Consider the following 16,570-nt stretch of genomic DNA (forward strand, 5'->3'; position numbering starts at 1 on the left):
GTTACAACTACAGATAGATTTCATAAGATGAATTGCCCTACTGATGAATTGAAGACCAACTCCTGAATCTTTATTAAAAATGTACTTTATTCATGTAATCTGAATTATAATCTTACTGCATCTTTTTATTATTTATTAAATTTGTACATTGCCCGACTCCCAACCAATTGTCAAAATAGTTACACTACAGATTTTATCTGCCAAAATGGCAATTGTCTAATAATTTCTACTGTCATTTTGATTACTTAATAACAGATGATTTTCATGTTTTTGCAAAGGACCCAAGAATCTTGGAAAAATTCTAGTGTACTTGGCAAAGATGAGCTGAGGCTAATATTGGTCTTGATTAGGCTTGGATTTTCACAGCTTCCATTCAATCAGAAGGCAGTAAAATCATTTGTAGGAATTTTTGGGTTACAGTTGATTTGATTGAGGCAAAAAGATACCAAAACCACAGAAAGGCTAGACTTGTCCACCAGCGTTTGGAATATTAGAATGCCTTGAGTATAAAAGAAGTGCAAGAAATAACAAAGGAGTGGAATGATTAACTCTCAGGATAAACTATTCCATAACTGCTGAGGCTGAATTCAAAGAAAATAGTTTTGGAAGAGCAATCTTAAATATCAGCCCACATAGTTCAGTAAAATTATCGAGTTCAGCTAAGCGAATTTCCAATATCTGTTTGGTAAGGGAACAATAGTTGGCAAGACAAAATTCTTAGTTATGTATTTCCCAATAAAACAGTGTTTCTCCATAACAGGATGTTGCATCTTGAGGTTGATAAACTGTCACAATCATCCTACATGGTATGTGGGTTCTGCATCTGGTGCATAGAGGCACCAGCTTCAGTTATGACTTGAAAACATACTTCAAATCCCAAACTAATAGTTCAGGAACCTAATCCGTCCCACAACTAAATTGTTCCTCGAAAGCAAAGAAAAGACCAAACATAAGACAATTTGCCTAGTGATAAAGCTGTCATGGGGATTTTGAGAAGGAACAATATATTATCGGTTGGATCAGGAGGAGAATCTGGTCTTTATTTTCGTTCAATAGATTCAATAGTTTATTTTTATTACAGTAATATACAAGCCAAGTCCTAGTAATATACAAGCCAATACCAATTAAAGTAATTCACACCATTTGTGATTCATATATCAATCCATATACCAACACTATTTCTAAAGGAGAGTGAAATATTTATTAATAGTTTAAAATTCTGTACATAAAGCAATAGATTGGAAGGGAGTTGGATGAAACTCAGCGAATTCCTTGATGGATAATGCTGGTTTTAGTACTGCTCTCTTTCTCCTTCTTACGTGCTGGGTCCAACTCAAAGCAGCGCCAAAGCCTCAGTGTTTCATCTGCTGCTGCTGAAGCAACTGTGCTTCCATCTGGGCTCATAGTTAAGCTTAGCACCCTAGCAGTGTGACCTAAGGAAATACATTTTACAAATAATTGTAAATAATAGCTGGTAATTTATTCAAGTTGGCAAAGGCACCTTTTCTTTGTGGAATTGAGCACCATAATATGTAGGTTAAATTAATCGAACTCAGGAAAAGCAATCATTTTGGCCATTGGCACATTTGAAATTTTAGGAGCAAAATAAAAATTCTCGTGCATGTACAAAAGAGCTGCTACAGTGAACACAATCAAATTTAAAACATCAATTTACCAGAAAAGAAAATAGCCCTTAGCATGCTGTGGGATGTTTGTTGGGCTCAAGAACAATTTTGTAAATATGTGTAAAGATTTGTGCTGATGCCAGTGTTCTGTAATTATATAAAAATCTTTAAAAAGTTAGACAGGGATGCCGTTAGGTGTCAATATTATTGGTACACATTGATGTTCGTGGGCTTCATAGTACCTTCATTTATGTAACTGCAGTATTTCCACAATGGGTCTTACCTTTCAACTCCGTGACCTTTGACATAGATGGGTATTTCCACACTACCAGTTGATTTTGAGCAAAGCCATGACCAGACACAAGTTCTTTGTAGTTTGTAGACCATAGCACGGCACAGACCTATTAATACCAGAAAAAGTATCCAATAAATAAAATATTGACTGGATATAACCTTATGTAGAAAAAAAATGCAGCATGTTAAATTTAGAGTATTGAAACAATCTTTATCTTTATTCAAAATGTATTAAGCAAACCTACCTGGGACTGTGCATCTACTGTGTTGAGGCAACTCCCAGAGCACACATTCCAGATCCTTATGTGGCGATCACTTGTTCCACCTCCTGTAGCCAGCACATTGGATTGCCATGGACTCCAAGCCACAGCCTAAGGGAAAAAGTTTACTATTGTCACCCTTCTCTGTGATTAGAAATACTGTGTTTGCAAACTACAGATAGTCCTCATTTTTGACATTTGGAACAGGCAAACTGGGCCATTAAGCAAAGATGTTCCTAAGTGAAATTGCAATTGTGCTTATGGTCTTATTTCAGTTTTCCTTTGTTTTACAGACCTGTGAAGGTCGTAAAGTTACTTTTTCATTACAATCATAACTACAAATGGATGATAAATGAGGCAGTTGCAAAACAAGGACTATCTATAACTTAAGAAGCTCTATTAAAATGCTATCATTTTAATTTCTTGTCATGGTTATTTAACAAATTGTCACTCTTGTGCTGTCAGACCCTGAAAGTGGCTACCATTTTGGACTTTAAAAATCACAACTCACAATCAAGATTTGTTTACTGTATTACAAATTTCAATTTCCAAGAGAACCTAAATTGCTATGGTTTGGATTCAGACCACACTGCAAGCTGTAGAACCTGGTTAGAGAGCTACCCAAATGACCATTAATTGAGCTTTATACCATATAATTTTGTACCAATAGATGTATGTCTACTATCTAAATATAGATATGTACTTACCTTAACAGCTCCCTGATGTTGTGTAAAAGTCTGCACAGGAGGTAGTGACCAGTTGTCCCCTTGAGCAATTGACCATATGTTTACAAGATTATCATTGCCTCCACTGGCCAAGTAACGGCCATCAGGTGCCCATTTTAGCCCACATACTTCTTGTGTATGACCAGCAAGTGTTGCCACATGGTGTTCTGCCACACGGACATCATGATGATGTATGTGACCAGTCCGTGATCCACTGTAAGGGAAAATTAGCATATTCTCCTTTATCAAGTATACCAGGCGGCCAGTGTAATATATTTTCTCTTCACTATGAAATGTATAAGCCACATGGCCCCTTCCCCATCAGTGCCCATGAGATCTATTGCTTAGAAATTATTACCTGGACAGGATGTAGCTATTCCAACTTAAAGAACTCACACGGGATGAATGACTGACCATGTTTCGTAGACGCTTTTTCTGCTGGATGTCCCATAACTAAATCAATATAAACAGAGTCCAAATACCCAACCTTGTTAATTTTTATTGTCTCATGGAATACAGCGCAAGTGATAAAATGCACAAGGCTGTCCCACTTGTTATGAACGTATTTCATCTATGTAGAAATAAATCATGACCATAAGGACTATGAAAGGAAGCAGCTCATAGTTTTCCAATCCGAAATGTAACAAGCCCACATTGGTTTAAAAAACCAAAGGTATCTCAGAAGTTTCCCCCAAAAGAGAATTTAACTTGCTTTAATATTAAAAGATTTTTTATTCTTCTCTGCCCCATTGCCAGAATATTAGGTTAGCAATATGCACAGAGGTCATTAAACACAGTCTCAGTTGCCTCACCTGGACCTCAGCATTACTTGTGCCAATTGCAAGGTAATTTCCTTCTCTGATCCATGAAACAGAAGAGATGTAGTCATCAGGGTTTTCCATTTGCATGAGCTGGATTATTTCTCTGGAATCATAATTCCATAGATAAACTGATTTATCCAGAGCCACGGCCAAAAAGTTGAGGGAGCTCCAATCAACTAAGTTCAGATCTAAATGAGAATACACACTAGTTTGGAAACATAAAGCCAAGTCAATACAATCCTTTCCTGCCTCTCCATGGTAGCCATATCCAATACAATATGGGTGCATAATTCTTTCAAAGGCAGCTGTAATATGGCAGAGCAGATAGGTATCCTCTGCACTTTGGAACAAAGTCTCACTAAAATTAAACTTCAAATCTATGGCTGCTTACAGTAATCATTTCGAATATCTGGGGCATCTAGAATCCGCTCTGACACAGAGGCTATGTATCTATTTATCTTCCTTGTGGAACCTGGTGTGCTCTTCTGGCTATAAAGCACTTTGAGATTGTTCTGGTATCCTGGAAAAGAGGAAACAATTATCAGCATAAATCAAGAAAAACTCAAAAGTTCCTATAATTCCAAGCTAACGGTCAATGGAAATTTTGGGAAATGGGAATCTCCATTTAGAGGGCACTAGCTGGATTTCTTTCAATAGAGACATCAATCTTAACATATACAACAGGTAATATATTAGAGAAGAATGTAAGATATACTATAGAGTTTATTTTCTAGGGCAGCGAAGGATTGCATTATGAGAAAGTCAAGTTTTGTTCTTTTTTAAACAAGCTGAACACAAACTAATTCAAGTTAGCATCAGTGCTGTTATTCAGAAAATGCAAAAAAAAAAAAAGGGCTGCTTTTTCCAGTGTGGTTCTAAATAGTGACTTGAAAAAAAAGATAAGAAGCTTGTAAAAAAGTCTATAGTTGTCAGCTTGCTAACTGAACATCCCTAGACTAATTCCCATTAAAACACAAACATAGATCAATGGAATCAATTTGAATGAACTAGATTATGGACTACTGCTGCAGTACCAGTTTAGAAGCTAGCTATTATGGATAGGAGCTTTTATCCACAAGGGATGCATCTGGAAACCCACCATGCACTTCACTTTTCAACTTACAGTTGTGTTGAATAAGCCCAGTGCAGACTTACTGTACCTTCAGGGGCATTCTGAGGTTTTCCACTTAGTCGCAGGATTTTTGCCTCTTCAACATCAAAACCATTAAGATTCATTGCCCAGGCTTTCTGATGCTCCTTGGAGGGGAAAAAAAACACTAAGAAATCAATAATACTGTACTTGATCACACAGAATTCAGTCACTGTACCAGACATTTAAACTCTACCTTCTTGGTGGGTGTCTCCTCAGATGATTCCTCTTTGGTTAAGAGAAAATTGGCCACATCCATTTGCATAGCACTACGATTGGGGATGTATCTATCGCCTCCAGTTTTGTTTGGAGTATTTTGTGATTTGGAACCAGACTTGCCTGCAAAACATAGATTTCATTAATCTGTATCCCCTCAGGTAATTGCTAGCCTGAGAACAAGATACTTTTATTGTTATCTGAAAGGGTCATTAAGATAAACATACATGTCCAGCACTGGAAAACAAATTGGAGAAATAGCAGAGAACAAAGAGCTGCACTGATTTCATGTCATACAGTGATGTTTATCCTCCCACTGGCTACAAAATACATCTTACCTGGTGTTTTGGAAGGCGTCTTGCTGGTACTATGAGGCCTGTTAGCTGGTTTCATAGGTGAAGGAGCTGCGGCATCTGAGGCAGTTCCAGTGCTGGAAGCAGCACCATCCTTAGCCTTACGCTGCCATCGTGCAGGAGGGACATTTGGTATTGGGGCATCAAGTTTCAACAGCCCGTGCAAATCACTCTCAAACAGAAACTGTGCCATAGGGATGCAGTGCTGTGTAATCAGAGCCAGGGAAAAAGTAGGTAAGTTGATCTCAGATAAGAAAGGACAGTAGACAAGAACATCAGGAAAATGGACTTGCCTGCATCCACAGGATGGCTATAGGTTCACACATCTTGTTCCAGAATAACAAACGAGATAAGATTCAGGTGACTGAATGTAGTCCTTAAAAGCACAAGTGGCAAGAAAAGACTATCCTCCTTTTCTTTAATATTTTGCTTCCTACCTGACTTTTCCCTCAAATAGCTCAACAGGGTGGAGCTTGCTTTGTACTTTTCAGTTTATCTTCTGGAGGTTTAACCAGCAAACGTATTGCAATAAGACAAAATAGTGATTTTTTTTCTTATCGCGATACGTTTGCTGATTCAAAGCAGCATGTTTTCTTCCTCATACAATTTCTGGGTCTGTTTCTGGCACTGGGGGGGGGGGGGAAACGACACTTCGTGCACCGCGGCAGAACACGTTGCAAGAAATATCGGGCAGAAAAACTAGAGGACCGGAAGAAATCGAGAATCAGAAAAAACAAAAATGCTTTTAGGATCCTAAAAAATTCGGCTCGGCAGAACCTCTTAACTTACCAGTGCTCTGACTCCAACTTTTCCGGCTCCTTCCGCCATTCAGGATTTAAACTTCCCACTTTGTTTAACTATTGGTCATTTCGAACTTAACGTCCGCCGGATGACTTACGGCTCGCCCGCCTAACTTTACGTTCATTGGCCCCTGGATGTAGGTAGGTGTGGCTTTGCTACCAAAAGTTTCTCTGGGTGGTTAGTTGCCTTGGATGGTTCCTACGTTGTCGTAACGGGGGAAGTGGCGTGCAAAAGGTTTCTGCCGATGTTCGCGGTGGGGTGGGGGGGGAAGGGAAAGGGAGGGGGAACGTTTCCATGGCGTTTGACGCTATAATTAAAATATTTTTAGTTCAACGTTCTAAGGCTAGCAAACGGCTATGGCTCGATGCTCAGACGGAAGCCGCAAGAAATTACATGGGGATAGCTTTTATTTGATTGCCAAGTCTAAATTGATGTAAACCTTTCTGCTAAGCCAGGGGTAGGCAACCTTGGTTCTTTTATGACTCGTGGACTTCAACTCCCAGAATTCCTGAGCCAGCTTGGCTGGCTCAGGAATTCTGGGAGTTGAAGTCCACGAGTCATAAAAGAGCCAAGGTTGCCTACCCCTGTGCTAAGCAATTCAAGTGGTAAAATCGGAGAAAAGAGTGTTCTTAAAGGCAATTGCAAGATTTATGGAAAGAGACTCGTTTTCACGAGACATTGTTGAAAGGAAAATCTTCATCCTGGTTCATCCAAGCCGGGGATCAATAAACAACATGGCGACTGCTTTAGAAAGAAGGTTGCAGTTTATTGAAAAGCCAGACAGAAAGATGGTTCTGGCAAGTGAGAGAAGACAAAAAGGAAAAAAAGGGGGTAAGCACATGTGGAGTAGGTTTTTATATCCTCTGAAAGCCTTTTGTTTGGAATGGTTTCCTGTTCCTGTGGCATGAACTTTGAGGCTATTTCCTGTGTCACGGATTCTGACCTGAGTCTAGGTGTGCTTCTCTGGTATTCTTGGTGGTGATGGGTTAGTCCTACTATGTCTCATCTCAGGTGGGGTATGCAGATTTTAGGTGTTTGTCTTCTTGATCTCCTAGCTGGGGCCTTTCTGATGGTTTACATCTGCATATAATAATAATAATAGTAATAATAATAGTAATAATAATAATAATAATAGTAATAATAATAAAGTTGGAAGAGACCTTGGAGGTCATCGAGTCCAACCCCCTGCTCAGGCAGGAACCCTACACCATTTCAGACAAATGGCTGTCCAGTCTCTTCTTAAAAACTTCCAGTGTTGGAGCATTTGTATAGGGCTGGCTTGTGCTTGGGACAGAGAGACTTGGGGACAGGGTTGGTTTCTGCTTTTAAAATCCTTTTGAGGAAATATATTTTTCTGCCCTTTTAATATTTCCTTCTCTGGGGGGGGCTGACTTCCCTCAACATCATACCATAAGATACTGCTCATCCTCTCCTTATGGTTAATGGAGCTCATCTGCGCTCAAGTTGTGGGTCTCCAGCCTTAATCTAGGAGGCTAGAGCCTTTTCGTATTCCAAGGAACAAAGTAATGTCCTAAAATGGACACTTATAATAGATTTTTAATTTAGAAAGTCAGTTTGTTCAATTGTTTATTGGTGACCATTAGCATCAGCATCTGCACCCTCTATTTGCAAGAAAGACCCAAATAGGTAGTACTGTACAGTAGAGAAGCTGTTTAGCAAATGCAGTTTTCAACTCAGCTATTTGAAAAATGGATCCCAGCAAGAAGTCCTCTGAGGCAGATACCCTGCAGCCCTTCAGATGTTGCTGAATTATTTCCAGGTGCTTTTGCTAGCAGGCTTGATAGTGAGAGATGCTGATGGTTGTAGTTCAGGGCTTTTCAACCAGTGGTACGGGTACCACCTGTGGTACATTGGCACCTGGCAGGTGGTACACGACCATCCTAGAAAAGTGGTAGCGGGGGAGGGGAATGAGCTGAACCGGTGGCAGCACCGCACAAGCCTGAGCGAGAGAGGGCTGGAGTTGCAGGGCTCAGCAGAAGCACCAGGATCAGCACTTCTTCGGGACTGTTAGGGCTCAATGGAAGTGCCAGGATCAGCGCTTCTTTGGGACTGTCAGGGCTCAGCGGAAGCGCCAGGATCAGTGCTTCTTTGGGACTGTCAGGGCTCAGCGGAAGTGCCAGGATCAGCTCCAGGCTTCAGCTGGAGCTTGGCGCTGCTCCTGGCCCTTCTGCTGAGCCCAGAAGAAGCACTGATCACCTGGAATGTTGCAGCATCTCCAGGATCTTGTGATTTACATTCAGATGCTTGGCAACTGATTCATATTTATGACGGTCCCAGGGTCATGTGAATTGACCAAAACCTGCTGCAACCATCCAGCAGACGGGGGGGAATAAAAACCAAACACCCCCCCACCCCATCCCCACTGCCAATCCCCAACAGAAATGCTCACAACAATGAAAACCTCGGACAGGAAGAAGAGCACTGCCAGGTGGGCAGGCAGGTGTCTTGCTCGGCTGTGGCTTGGGGGGCACTTTTTTCAGTGCCATTGTAACTTCGAACAGTCACTAAGCAAACTGTTGTAAGTCGAGGACAACCTGTACTTCATCACTTTTTTCCTTTTTTTGTGGTCAAGTTTTTGACACCTTGCTAGGCGACTGGTGGTACTCGGATATTGCCATATCCTAAAAGTGGTACAATGGGTGAAAAGGTTGAAAAGCCCTGTTGTAGTTCACCAACTACAGATGAACAAGGTAACATTACTTGCTATATGTTACTTTTTTTAGCCTTATTCTGAATTCTCTTACAAAAATGCTCCATGTTCTGCCTCTTGTACATTGATTAGTACATTTGATACTTCCCTTAATCTTGGATGCATTTTTCAAAATGCATTTTCAGATATTTAAATATAATCTGGGAGTTCTACACTCATAACTCCTGCTTAAAGAGTAGGTGGCAGTCTTGACCAGGAGGCCCTTTGTGCAACTGCAGGTTGTGCACCAGTTATACCCTTTCCTGGACCAAAAATCCCTGCTCAGAGTCACCCGTGCCCTCCCGTCTTGACTATTGAAACACCCTTGAAAAATATCCAGAAGCTTCAATTGATTCAAAATGCATGCATGGTTTTGTGCAGGCCTGGATGTGCATATGTATCAACTGAGAACAGCATTGGCTGTTGATTTGCTTTGGGGTCCAATTCAAGACACTAGTTGTCACTTCAAAGCCCTACATGGCTTGGGACCAGGTTATTTGAAGGACCATATTTTCCCAATCAAATCTACTTAATCCACCAGAGCAGGGAAGCAGGGAATGCTATGTGTCCCCTCTCCTAAGGAGGTCCATCTAGCGGAACCAAGAAGGGCCTTCTCCATGATGGCTCCCTCCCGGTGGAACATCATCCCCACAGAGATTATTGACTTTGACACTCCTTCATAAGACATGGTTTTGCCAACAGGCCTAGGGACCCCAGGGTGGGATGGAGCTCATGAAATGGCTTATTTGATTGTTGTCATCAGGGAATGAAGGGTTATTGCTGTTTGATTGCTTTTGATTGTTTTTATACTGCATTGTTTTTTTAACCTTTATATTCTTAATAAATACATTTCTGGGACAACTCCATTCGAGAAATTTGATTTTATTTGTTATTACACTAGATATAATTCCCAGTCTGCTAACAGAATATATCTTTAAATGTGGAACATACCAGGAAAATGGGAAGTACTTACAATATGCAGTCTCGGATCCCAGTTTTTCTTTCCTCACTTCAACCTCTCCTCCAAGTGACAAGAGAATACATTTATATTCAATATAACAGGGGTCCCCAACCCCTAGTCCATGGACCAGTACCGGGCCACAGCATGCCAGCAACTGGGCCGCACAAACAAGCAAAGCACCATCTGCGGGATGCAGGCAGCACACAAAACCATGCCCCCTCTGGTCCGTGGAAAAACCTCTCCATGTAACCGGTCCCTGGTTCCCAAAAGGTTGGGGACCTCTGCAATATATCATCTTCAACTCCCTACCAAGCATTGGAATTGACGGTTCCAACTCTCTAGCTGACATTTTATTATAAAAGTGATATATACAATGACACCTTAAAATAGCTGCTGTTTGTATTTTTCCCATCAGAACAGTTTTGCTTTCTTCACATATATGACAGGTGGCTGTGGTCATCCCAATTGACAGTTTCAGCTGTATTCACATTCAATTCCATTTGCTTCATTCAAAAATACCCTTTGCTTTGGGCCTTTCTGTGGACTTTCTATCAGCAGTAGAGCTTATGTAAGTTTGAGGCTTTATGTTAGTTTGACCCAAAGTACTTCTGAGGAGCCCAGGAATCTGTGCCATTAATTGCTGTATTACATCTTGTGCACTTAATTTGCTTGCTACAAGCAAGCATCAGAACAGAACTATATCTTGTCCTGACTAGAATAAGCCAGCAGAATTTACTTATCCTTTACTCCATGTATGATTCCATTAAATATTGGGTCATTGTTATCCTACTTTTAAAGCAAAATGGATTTTAAAATGTTACTGAAACCTCTCTGGAGATGGTAAGAAGTGCTTTTATGACACTGTGAACTGTAGTAATTCACTGTAAACTGTGTGAATTCCTAAATTTGATCCTCATGAAAAAAAAAAGTACATTTAACTGCCATGAATCAGAGCAGTTGCATTATTCAAATATTTATTTACAAGCAACCATGGCAATGCAAATAGTAACAGCGAATCCTAATCTGTGCAGATCAGTAGTAATGTGTGCCATATTTAAAATCAGTGAAATAAATCCGGCTATTACAGTGACCTAACAGTGGTGCTTATCTCACAAATTGTATTTTAGTCTTCAGCATGATATATTTTCTATTTTGCTCTATTTCTGGTTACGCAGTTGTATTACTACAATTCTTTCATCATTTCCATAAAACATACTTTGCAGGAAGATAGTTGATCCTATTTCTTCAAAATGGAAAAGGTATTTTAAATCTTGTTTTATTTTAGCTGACGTACACATCACTGAGACACAGCTGCATAAGAATCACTTTGTTTTTGGAGATCTGTGGTTACCAGATGCAATGTGGACATGTCTTTGGATAAAGTTCCACATTCAATTCCATATCATAATCCAATGCTTGGGTTGGTAATTTGAGGCCACAGATCCTCAAATCCTTTTGCAGCAACCAAAGTACCCTTTGGCCATCACTACCAGAATTTGGCAGTATGATTCCCTGCCATTCAGAAATGAGAAAACAAACCTTGTAGTGTAATTTTTTCCCCCTTTCAACCACCGCCCCCAAAATGAGTCCTGTGTGAATATAGTTCTAGTCACTTTGCATCATTGCCTTCCAAAAATTCAAGGTACTTTTTGGCCATGAAAAATCACCCAATCTGCTCTAGTACAATAAGCTGCTAAATTCAATTGGTCCACAAGAAACAGATTTGAGGAGTACTGGCTAAACAGCTGCCTTATAATTGAAAATTGCTTGTATTGTATTATAAACTTCCAAAGGGCCTAATAATTTCTCATAGTGCTGCCCTCTAATGATAGACACAAATCAGCCCATTAGCAAATATGTCTGGTTTGAAATGTCAGTGACAGATGTGGCTTGGTCATCAGAAATTTCCTGCCTTCTTTCTTCTTTAATCTCTGATGGTACATTCAACAAGGTGAATGGAATTATTTGGGTCATTGGCTCTGATGTTACGTGTAGATCATGTTCCAAAGTCTGTGGGAAAGCGTTTCCATTATCATTTGTGTCATCAAAGTATTCATTTTCATGGTGGCTGCTTTGGGGATTGTTAGAACTCAGCACCATGTAGTGCTGATGGGAAGAAGGTTGGCTGCCCCATTCTGTCTGTTCTGCCAAACTCATATCTAGCAAAGGATCAAAGCTTCGTGTTTCCAGGGGTTTCTCAGATAGTACTTCCAACAAGCAAGTCAAAGGCACATCCTCCAACATTTTGTTGCAAAATAAAGCATTTACCTAAAAGTTCAGAAAGAAACAATCAGAAATGCAAAAGGGCCTCTGGTTTATTCCATCCCTCCCTGACATTCACTTTATGGGAATCTGGATGAAATAACAATGTGAAAAACAATAAAAGAGCAATGTACTCCAACTAGGAAAAGTTAAAAACCACGAAAAGTTCCACCCAGGATTTAGCATGCACTGTAACCTGAATGAGGGAGACTTCTAGGCACACACTAACATTACCTCATTTTATTTCTGTTTCCATCATCACATACATCACTGTTCAGAAATGGGATGGAACTGAAAAAGTCTGCATCTTGGAAAAGTCAGATGAGAAATGATTTTGCTCGTATTGTTCCTGAAATCTGGTAAATATGCCCACAGAATAATGCAAGATTCTCACAAAAAGTATATCGGAAGGAGTTAAAAAACAGGAATGTTCTTCTTTTCTGGTAAAAGGATAGCCTAATTCTGCTTCTACTGACTTGCTGCATTAGAAGTAATACAATAACAAGAAAGTCTTACCTGCTGCTGCTGCTGCTTGCCATTATCCTGGAAGAATCCATCTAGGACACGGTGTAGGTCTGGGATGCGTGGCCAGAGCTTTTGTTTCACACTACTATTAACAAAGAAATACAGATGATTGCAAAAGGATAACAACACATATCCCAAACTATGTTTTTTGTTCAATGGCTGAGCTGCATAGAATTCAGTTACCTGTAGTTGGAAAGGCAGGTGAAGCCTAGTCCCAGCACAAGTCCTGCACACAGCAAGAGTGCAATAGCCACGATCATAATCACTGAATCTAAAGTAGAAGCACATGGTAGTGAATTTGTGACTCTTCTTTCTTGAGGCTCAGCAGTCTTTGTTTCATTTGTCAAGTATTTTCTCTCCATATCTGGCAACCTCTCTCCAGTGCACATTACTGATGTTGCTTACCTGCACCAGGTGGGACTTCAACACACACTAATTCTGACCAGGTGCTCCAGTCCCCACGGAACTTCTGGCCATCTGGCTGGGTACGCAGCTGAAGGCAGTAGCGATCCTGGGTGGCTAGATGAATTTCACTGGTGTTTGAGTACTGCACCTGTAGAATCTACCCAGAAAATGACCCCATCATGTATACTCTACTTATTAGTTTCCTGGGTTTCACATCCCCAAAATACAGAACAGGTAGTCCTCTACCTACAACCATTGGTTTAGCAATGGAAATTACAACGAAAAGAGTGACATATGGCTAGTCCCCACACTTAACAATAATCATAGCAGCCCCATGGCCATGTGATCAAAATTCAGGTGCTTAGCAACTGGCATGTATTTATGATGGTTGCACCATCTCAGGGTCATGCAATTGCCATTTGTGACTTTCCCATGCAACAAGCAAAGTCAATGGGAAAACCAGATTTGCTTCACAATCACCCGATTCACTTAACAACTGCAGTAATTTGCTTAACAACAGTAGCAAAAAGGTCATAAAATCAGTGATTTGTCCCAGCCTACGTGAGTCCTTGTTAAGCTCACAAGGAGAAACCCCTCTTCCAACAAACAAGCTGGAACCGCAGGAAAAAACCAATCCCTTTTTATTATTCACAGACCTGAGTCAATGTCCAAGGCAAACAAACACAGTTCACAGAAACTCGATCCTCAACACAAACGGTTGCCTTCGGCAACCAGCACCTCTCACACCTTCCCTTTTATTATGCAGGCAAGGCATGCCTTCCTTTTTTTTATTATATTTTTTATTGATTTTTTTTACACAAACAGATCATTCAATAGTTGGTAAACAGTGTGATGTCTGGGTTACATTTGTAAAAACAGTCCTTAACAATTAATTTCTATAGTTTGTATTTCATATATTAATTTTGTTTACTTTCCTCTTTCCCTGAAACATCCTTTTTTGCAAACATTGCGTTAATACAATTCTTATTGTTTTAATAAATGACAATTTAGTATATATTTTTTCCAGTATTCCTAAAGAATAATCATCATATTAATACATTTCTTTTCTTTCCATTCATTTGGATTGTAAGGCATGGCTTCCTAATGCCTTTGCCTTTGGAGCTGTCCCATTGCATTCCTCTGTCCTACTCTCTTTTCTTGCCGGTGTTTTCGTGCATCCTGGATATCTCCCAGCTGTGATTCATTGCTGTCCAACTCAGACTCCCACTAAAGCTGTGTCTCAGCCTGAGCGCGAGTAGAGGGGCCAGGCTCCTTGTCAGACTGTAAGTCTTGGAGCTCCTCAGAGCCTTCCTCTGACTCTGATGTCACTCCAGGCTCCTCTGATTCCTCAGACTCAGCTGCGGGGTCCACTGGCTGGCGAGGAATCACAACAATCAGGTGCAAAAAAGTCAACTATTGCCTTGTTTAGCAATGAAAATTCTGGTCCCAATTGTGTAATAACTTGAGGATTTTTTGTACAGCAATACTTAGGTATCGTTCTACTGACTAGGTCAGGGATAGGCAACCTTGGCTCTTTTATGACTTGTGGACTTCAACTCCCAGAATTCATGAGCCAGCCATGCTGAGGAGAAAGGGAGAGGTTTCCATGCTGAGCCATGCTGGCTTAGGAATTCTGGGAGTTGAAGTCCACGAGTCATAAAAGAGCCAAGGTTGCCTACCCCTGGACTAGGTCATGGTTTTTCCTCTGTATGAAACACTCCCCATACTTCATTTACTAGGGTATAAATTGTAGTGTTGTTCCCTAGGTTATGGCATGTTTGGAAAAGGGGAGGAGGTATTTTTTAATTCCTAAGTTTTTTAAAAGTTATTTTGTTAAGCTATCATACACTTCTGGTTGCCTTAGTTGTATCTTAAGCCAAATAAAAAGTATGGCATGCATTCATCTCATTCTCTAATAAAGGTTCCATTTAGACATTATTACTTGAGCCAGAAATACAATCAGTTTTTCTATGCATTCTAAGGACTAGTATATCAGCTTGTTTGGAGAGATTTGGTGTCCTGTTTCTGGAAATTACCTTATCTATTTCTGCAAGTATTGTTTAGAACTTATCAAGATGCATCTATTTTCATACCTATTGACCAAAGTACCCAGTTCAAAACTGGCAATATGCTAGTATTTCACCTACATATTTCATAGGATTTTAAAAATGTAATAGAGGAATGGCTGTAAAAAACCTGAAAAACTTTTGAGAGAGTGGATTGAGGCCCCACCTCTTTTTATGTGCATTGTGTATGTAGGATACATAAAAAAGAGACAAGGTTTCAACCACAGAATTGTAGCCCCAATTTTGATTTTTTGGGACTCCTCCCTTTGTGCCCCAAATTTACTTTTTTCCATTTTTTTCATATCAACTTTCCATTGCAAATTTCCCTCATAGCCAAAAAAACCCTGTCAAAACTGTTCTGCATTCATTAATTAATAGCATAGAAATACAGGTGGTGAAAAAAATGTGGATGTGGGGAGTGACAGTAATTTCTTTTATTTATGAAATTGGAGTAAAGGTATTTATGTTAATATCAATGAGACAATGCCAGAATAATGTTTGTTGTTTTCTTTGGTTGGCCATCTGGAGGAAAAGCATGGATTGGCTGATTGGTATTTTGAATTCTCTTCTTCAGCTCTGAAGACAAACACTGTAGTAGGCCTGATTCCAGCTGATTCCTCAGGAATTGGGGGTACGAATCTGCCCTTGCTGCCCAGAAGCTTTTTAAAATCTTCAATTGAAACCATCCTTTTTGTAATTTAAGGCCACAGAGCAATGACTGCTCTGTTTAGTGACTCAAAGGTATGACAGTGCTGAAAAAATAACTTTGCAACTGGTGTTCACATTTATGACGGTCACACTATCCCTGCAGTCATGTGATTGAGATTCAGGTGCTTTGAATGATCATCAAAGTGTACCATGATCATGCAATTGCCATTTGTATACCTCACAGTTAAAGTCCGACAAGCAGAGTCAATGGAGAAGATGGCAATAAAATCACAAGTCTCGTGATGTCTCACTTAAAAAAATCATGTGTGATTTGCTTAAGAACTGTGACAGAATTTGTTGTGTCCTGAGCCTGCAAGAGGCAGGCTCGGGACGTTGTAAGAGTCCCGGGCATTTGCAGAAGCTGCCCGGGACCAGACTGAGCGGCGCCAGCCTTGTGCGCATGCGCAAGGCGGGAAAAGCCCGCCTCATGATTGGTTAAACTTGCCCGGGGATCAGAGGGTATAAATAGAGGTCTGCGTGCCTCTGCTTGGGTTGTTCGTAGAATGGAGCAAACAATAAAGACTTGTTGGAAGATGCTTCGTCTCAAGCGCCATTATTCTCCGGACTTAACACTGGCGACGAAGGTGGGATACAGTCTCTACAGCTAAGAAAAGCTAGAAGACTCACCCAAAGAAGTCCGGAAGAGAAACGGCGTGGAAGTCAGCGTTATCCTGCCAGTACGAAATCG

General features: G+C 40.4%; 2 protein-coding genes across 2 annotated transcripts in view; both read right to left on the reverse strand.

Annotated features, from left to right (window-relative positions):
• Positions 1-150: 150 nt before the first annotated feature.
• Positions 151-6,284, reverse strand: CDC20 (cell division cycle 20). Its single transcript, XM_015811366.1, has 11 exons — positions 6,234-6,284; positions 5,430-5,649; positions 5,072-5,214; positions 4,886-4,982; positions 4,117-4,245; positions 3,717-3,913; positions 3,263-3,357; positions 2,887-3,118; positions 2,165-2,290; positions 1,909-2,026; positions 151-1,433 (listed from the first exon to the last, which is right to left on the reverse strand). Exons 1-11 carry the CDS (start codon positions 6,270-6,272, stop codon positions 1,261-1,263), a joined length of 1,569 nt encoding a protein of 522 aa, XP_015666852.1. The 5' UTR covers positions 6,273-6,284; the 3' UTR covers positions 151-1,260.
• A 5,273-nt stretch (positions 6,285-11,557) lies between these two features.
• Positions 11,558-16,570, reverse strand: part of MPL (MPL proto-oncogene, thrombopoietin receptor) — a 27,655-nt gene continuing 22,642 nt past the window's right edge. Inside the window, exons 6-8 of the mRNA XM_029283211.1 lie at positions 12,887-12,974; positions 12,695-12,788; positions 11,558-12,184 (exon numbers count right to left, since the gene is read on the reverse strand). Coding sequence (XP_029139044.1) covers positions 11,756-12,184; positions 12,695-12,788; positions 12,887-12,974 — 611 coding nt within the window. The 3' untranslated portion in view covers positions 11,558-11,755. The remainder of the gene's footprint in view (positions 12,185-12,694; positions 12,789-12,886; positions 12,975-16,570) is intronic.

This window comes from Protobothrops mucrosquamatus, unplaced genomic scaffold (assembly GCF_001527695.2).
Source record: "Protobothrops mucrosquamatus isolate PMUCROS unplaced genomic scaffold, P.Mucros_1.0 scaffold39, whole genome shotgun sequence".
NCBI classification, from domain to species: Eukaryota; Metazoa; Chordata; class Lepidosauria; order Squamata; family Viperidae; genus Protobothrops; species Protobothrops mucrosquamatus.

Excerpts from the sequence above, each read along its gene's own strand:
- CDC20 (XM_015811366.1), bottom strand. The coding sequence starts at position 6,272 with ATGGCGGAAGGAGCCGGAAAAGTTGGAGTCAGAGCACTG. Across the intron at positions 3,119-3,262 it reads AATAGCTACATCCTGTCCAG|TGGATCACGGACTGGTCACA; the intron begins GTAATAATTTCT and ends TTTCCCTTACAG. Across the intron at positions 1,434-1,908 it reads AAAGGTCACGGAGTTGAAAG|GTCACACTGCTAGGGTGCTA; the intron begins GTAAGACCCATT and ends GTATTTCCTTAG.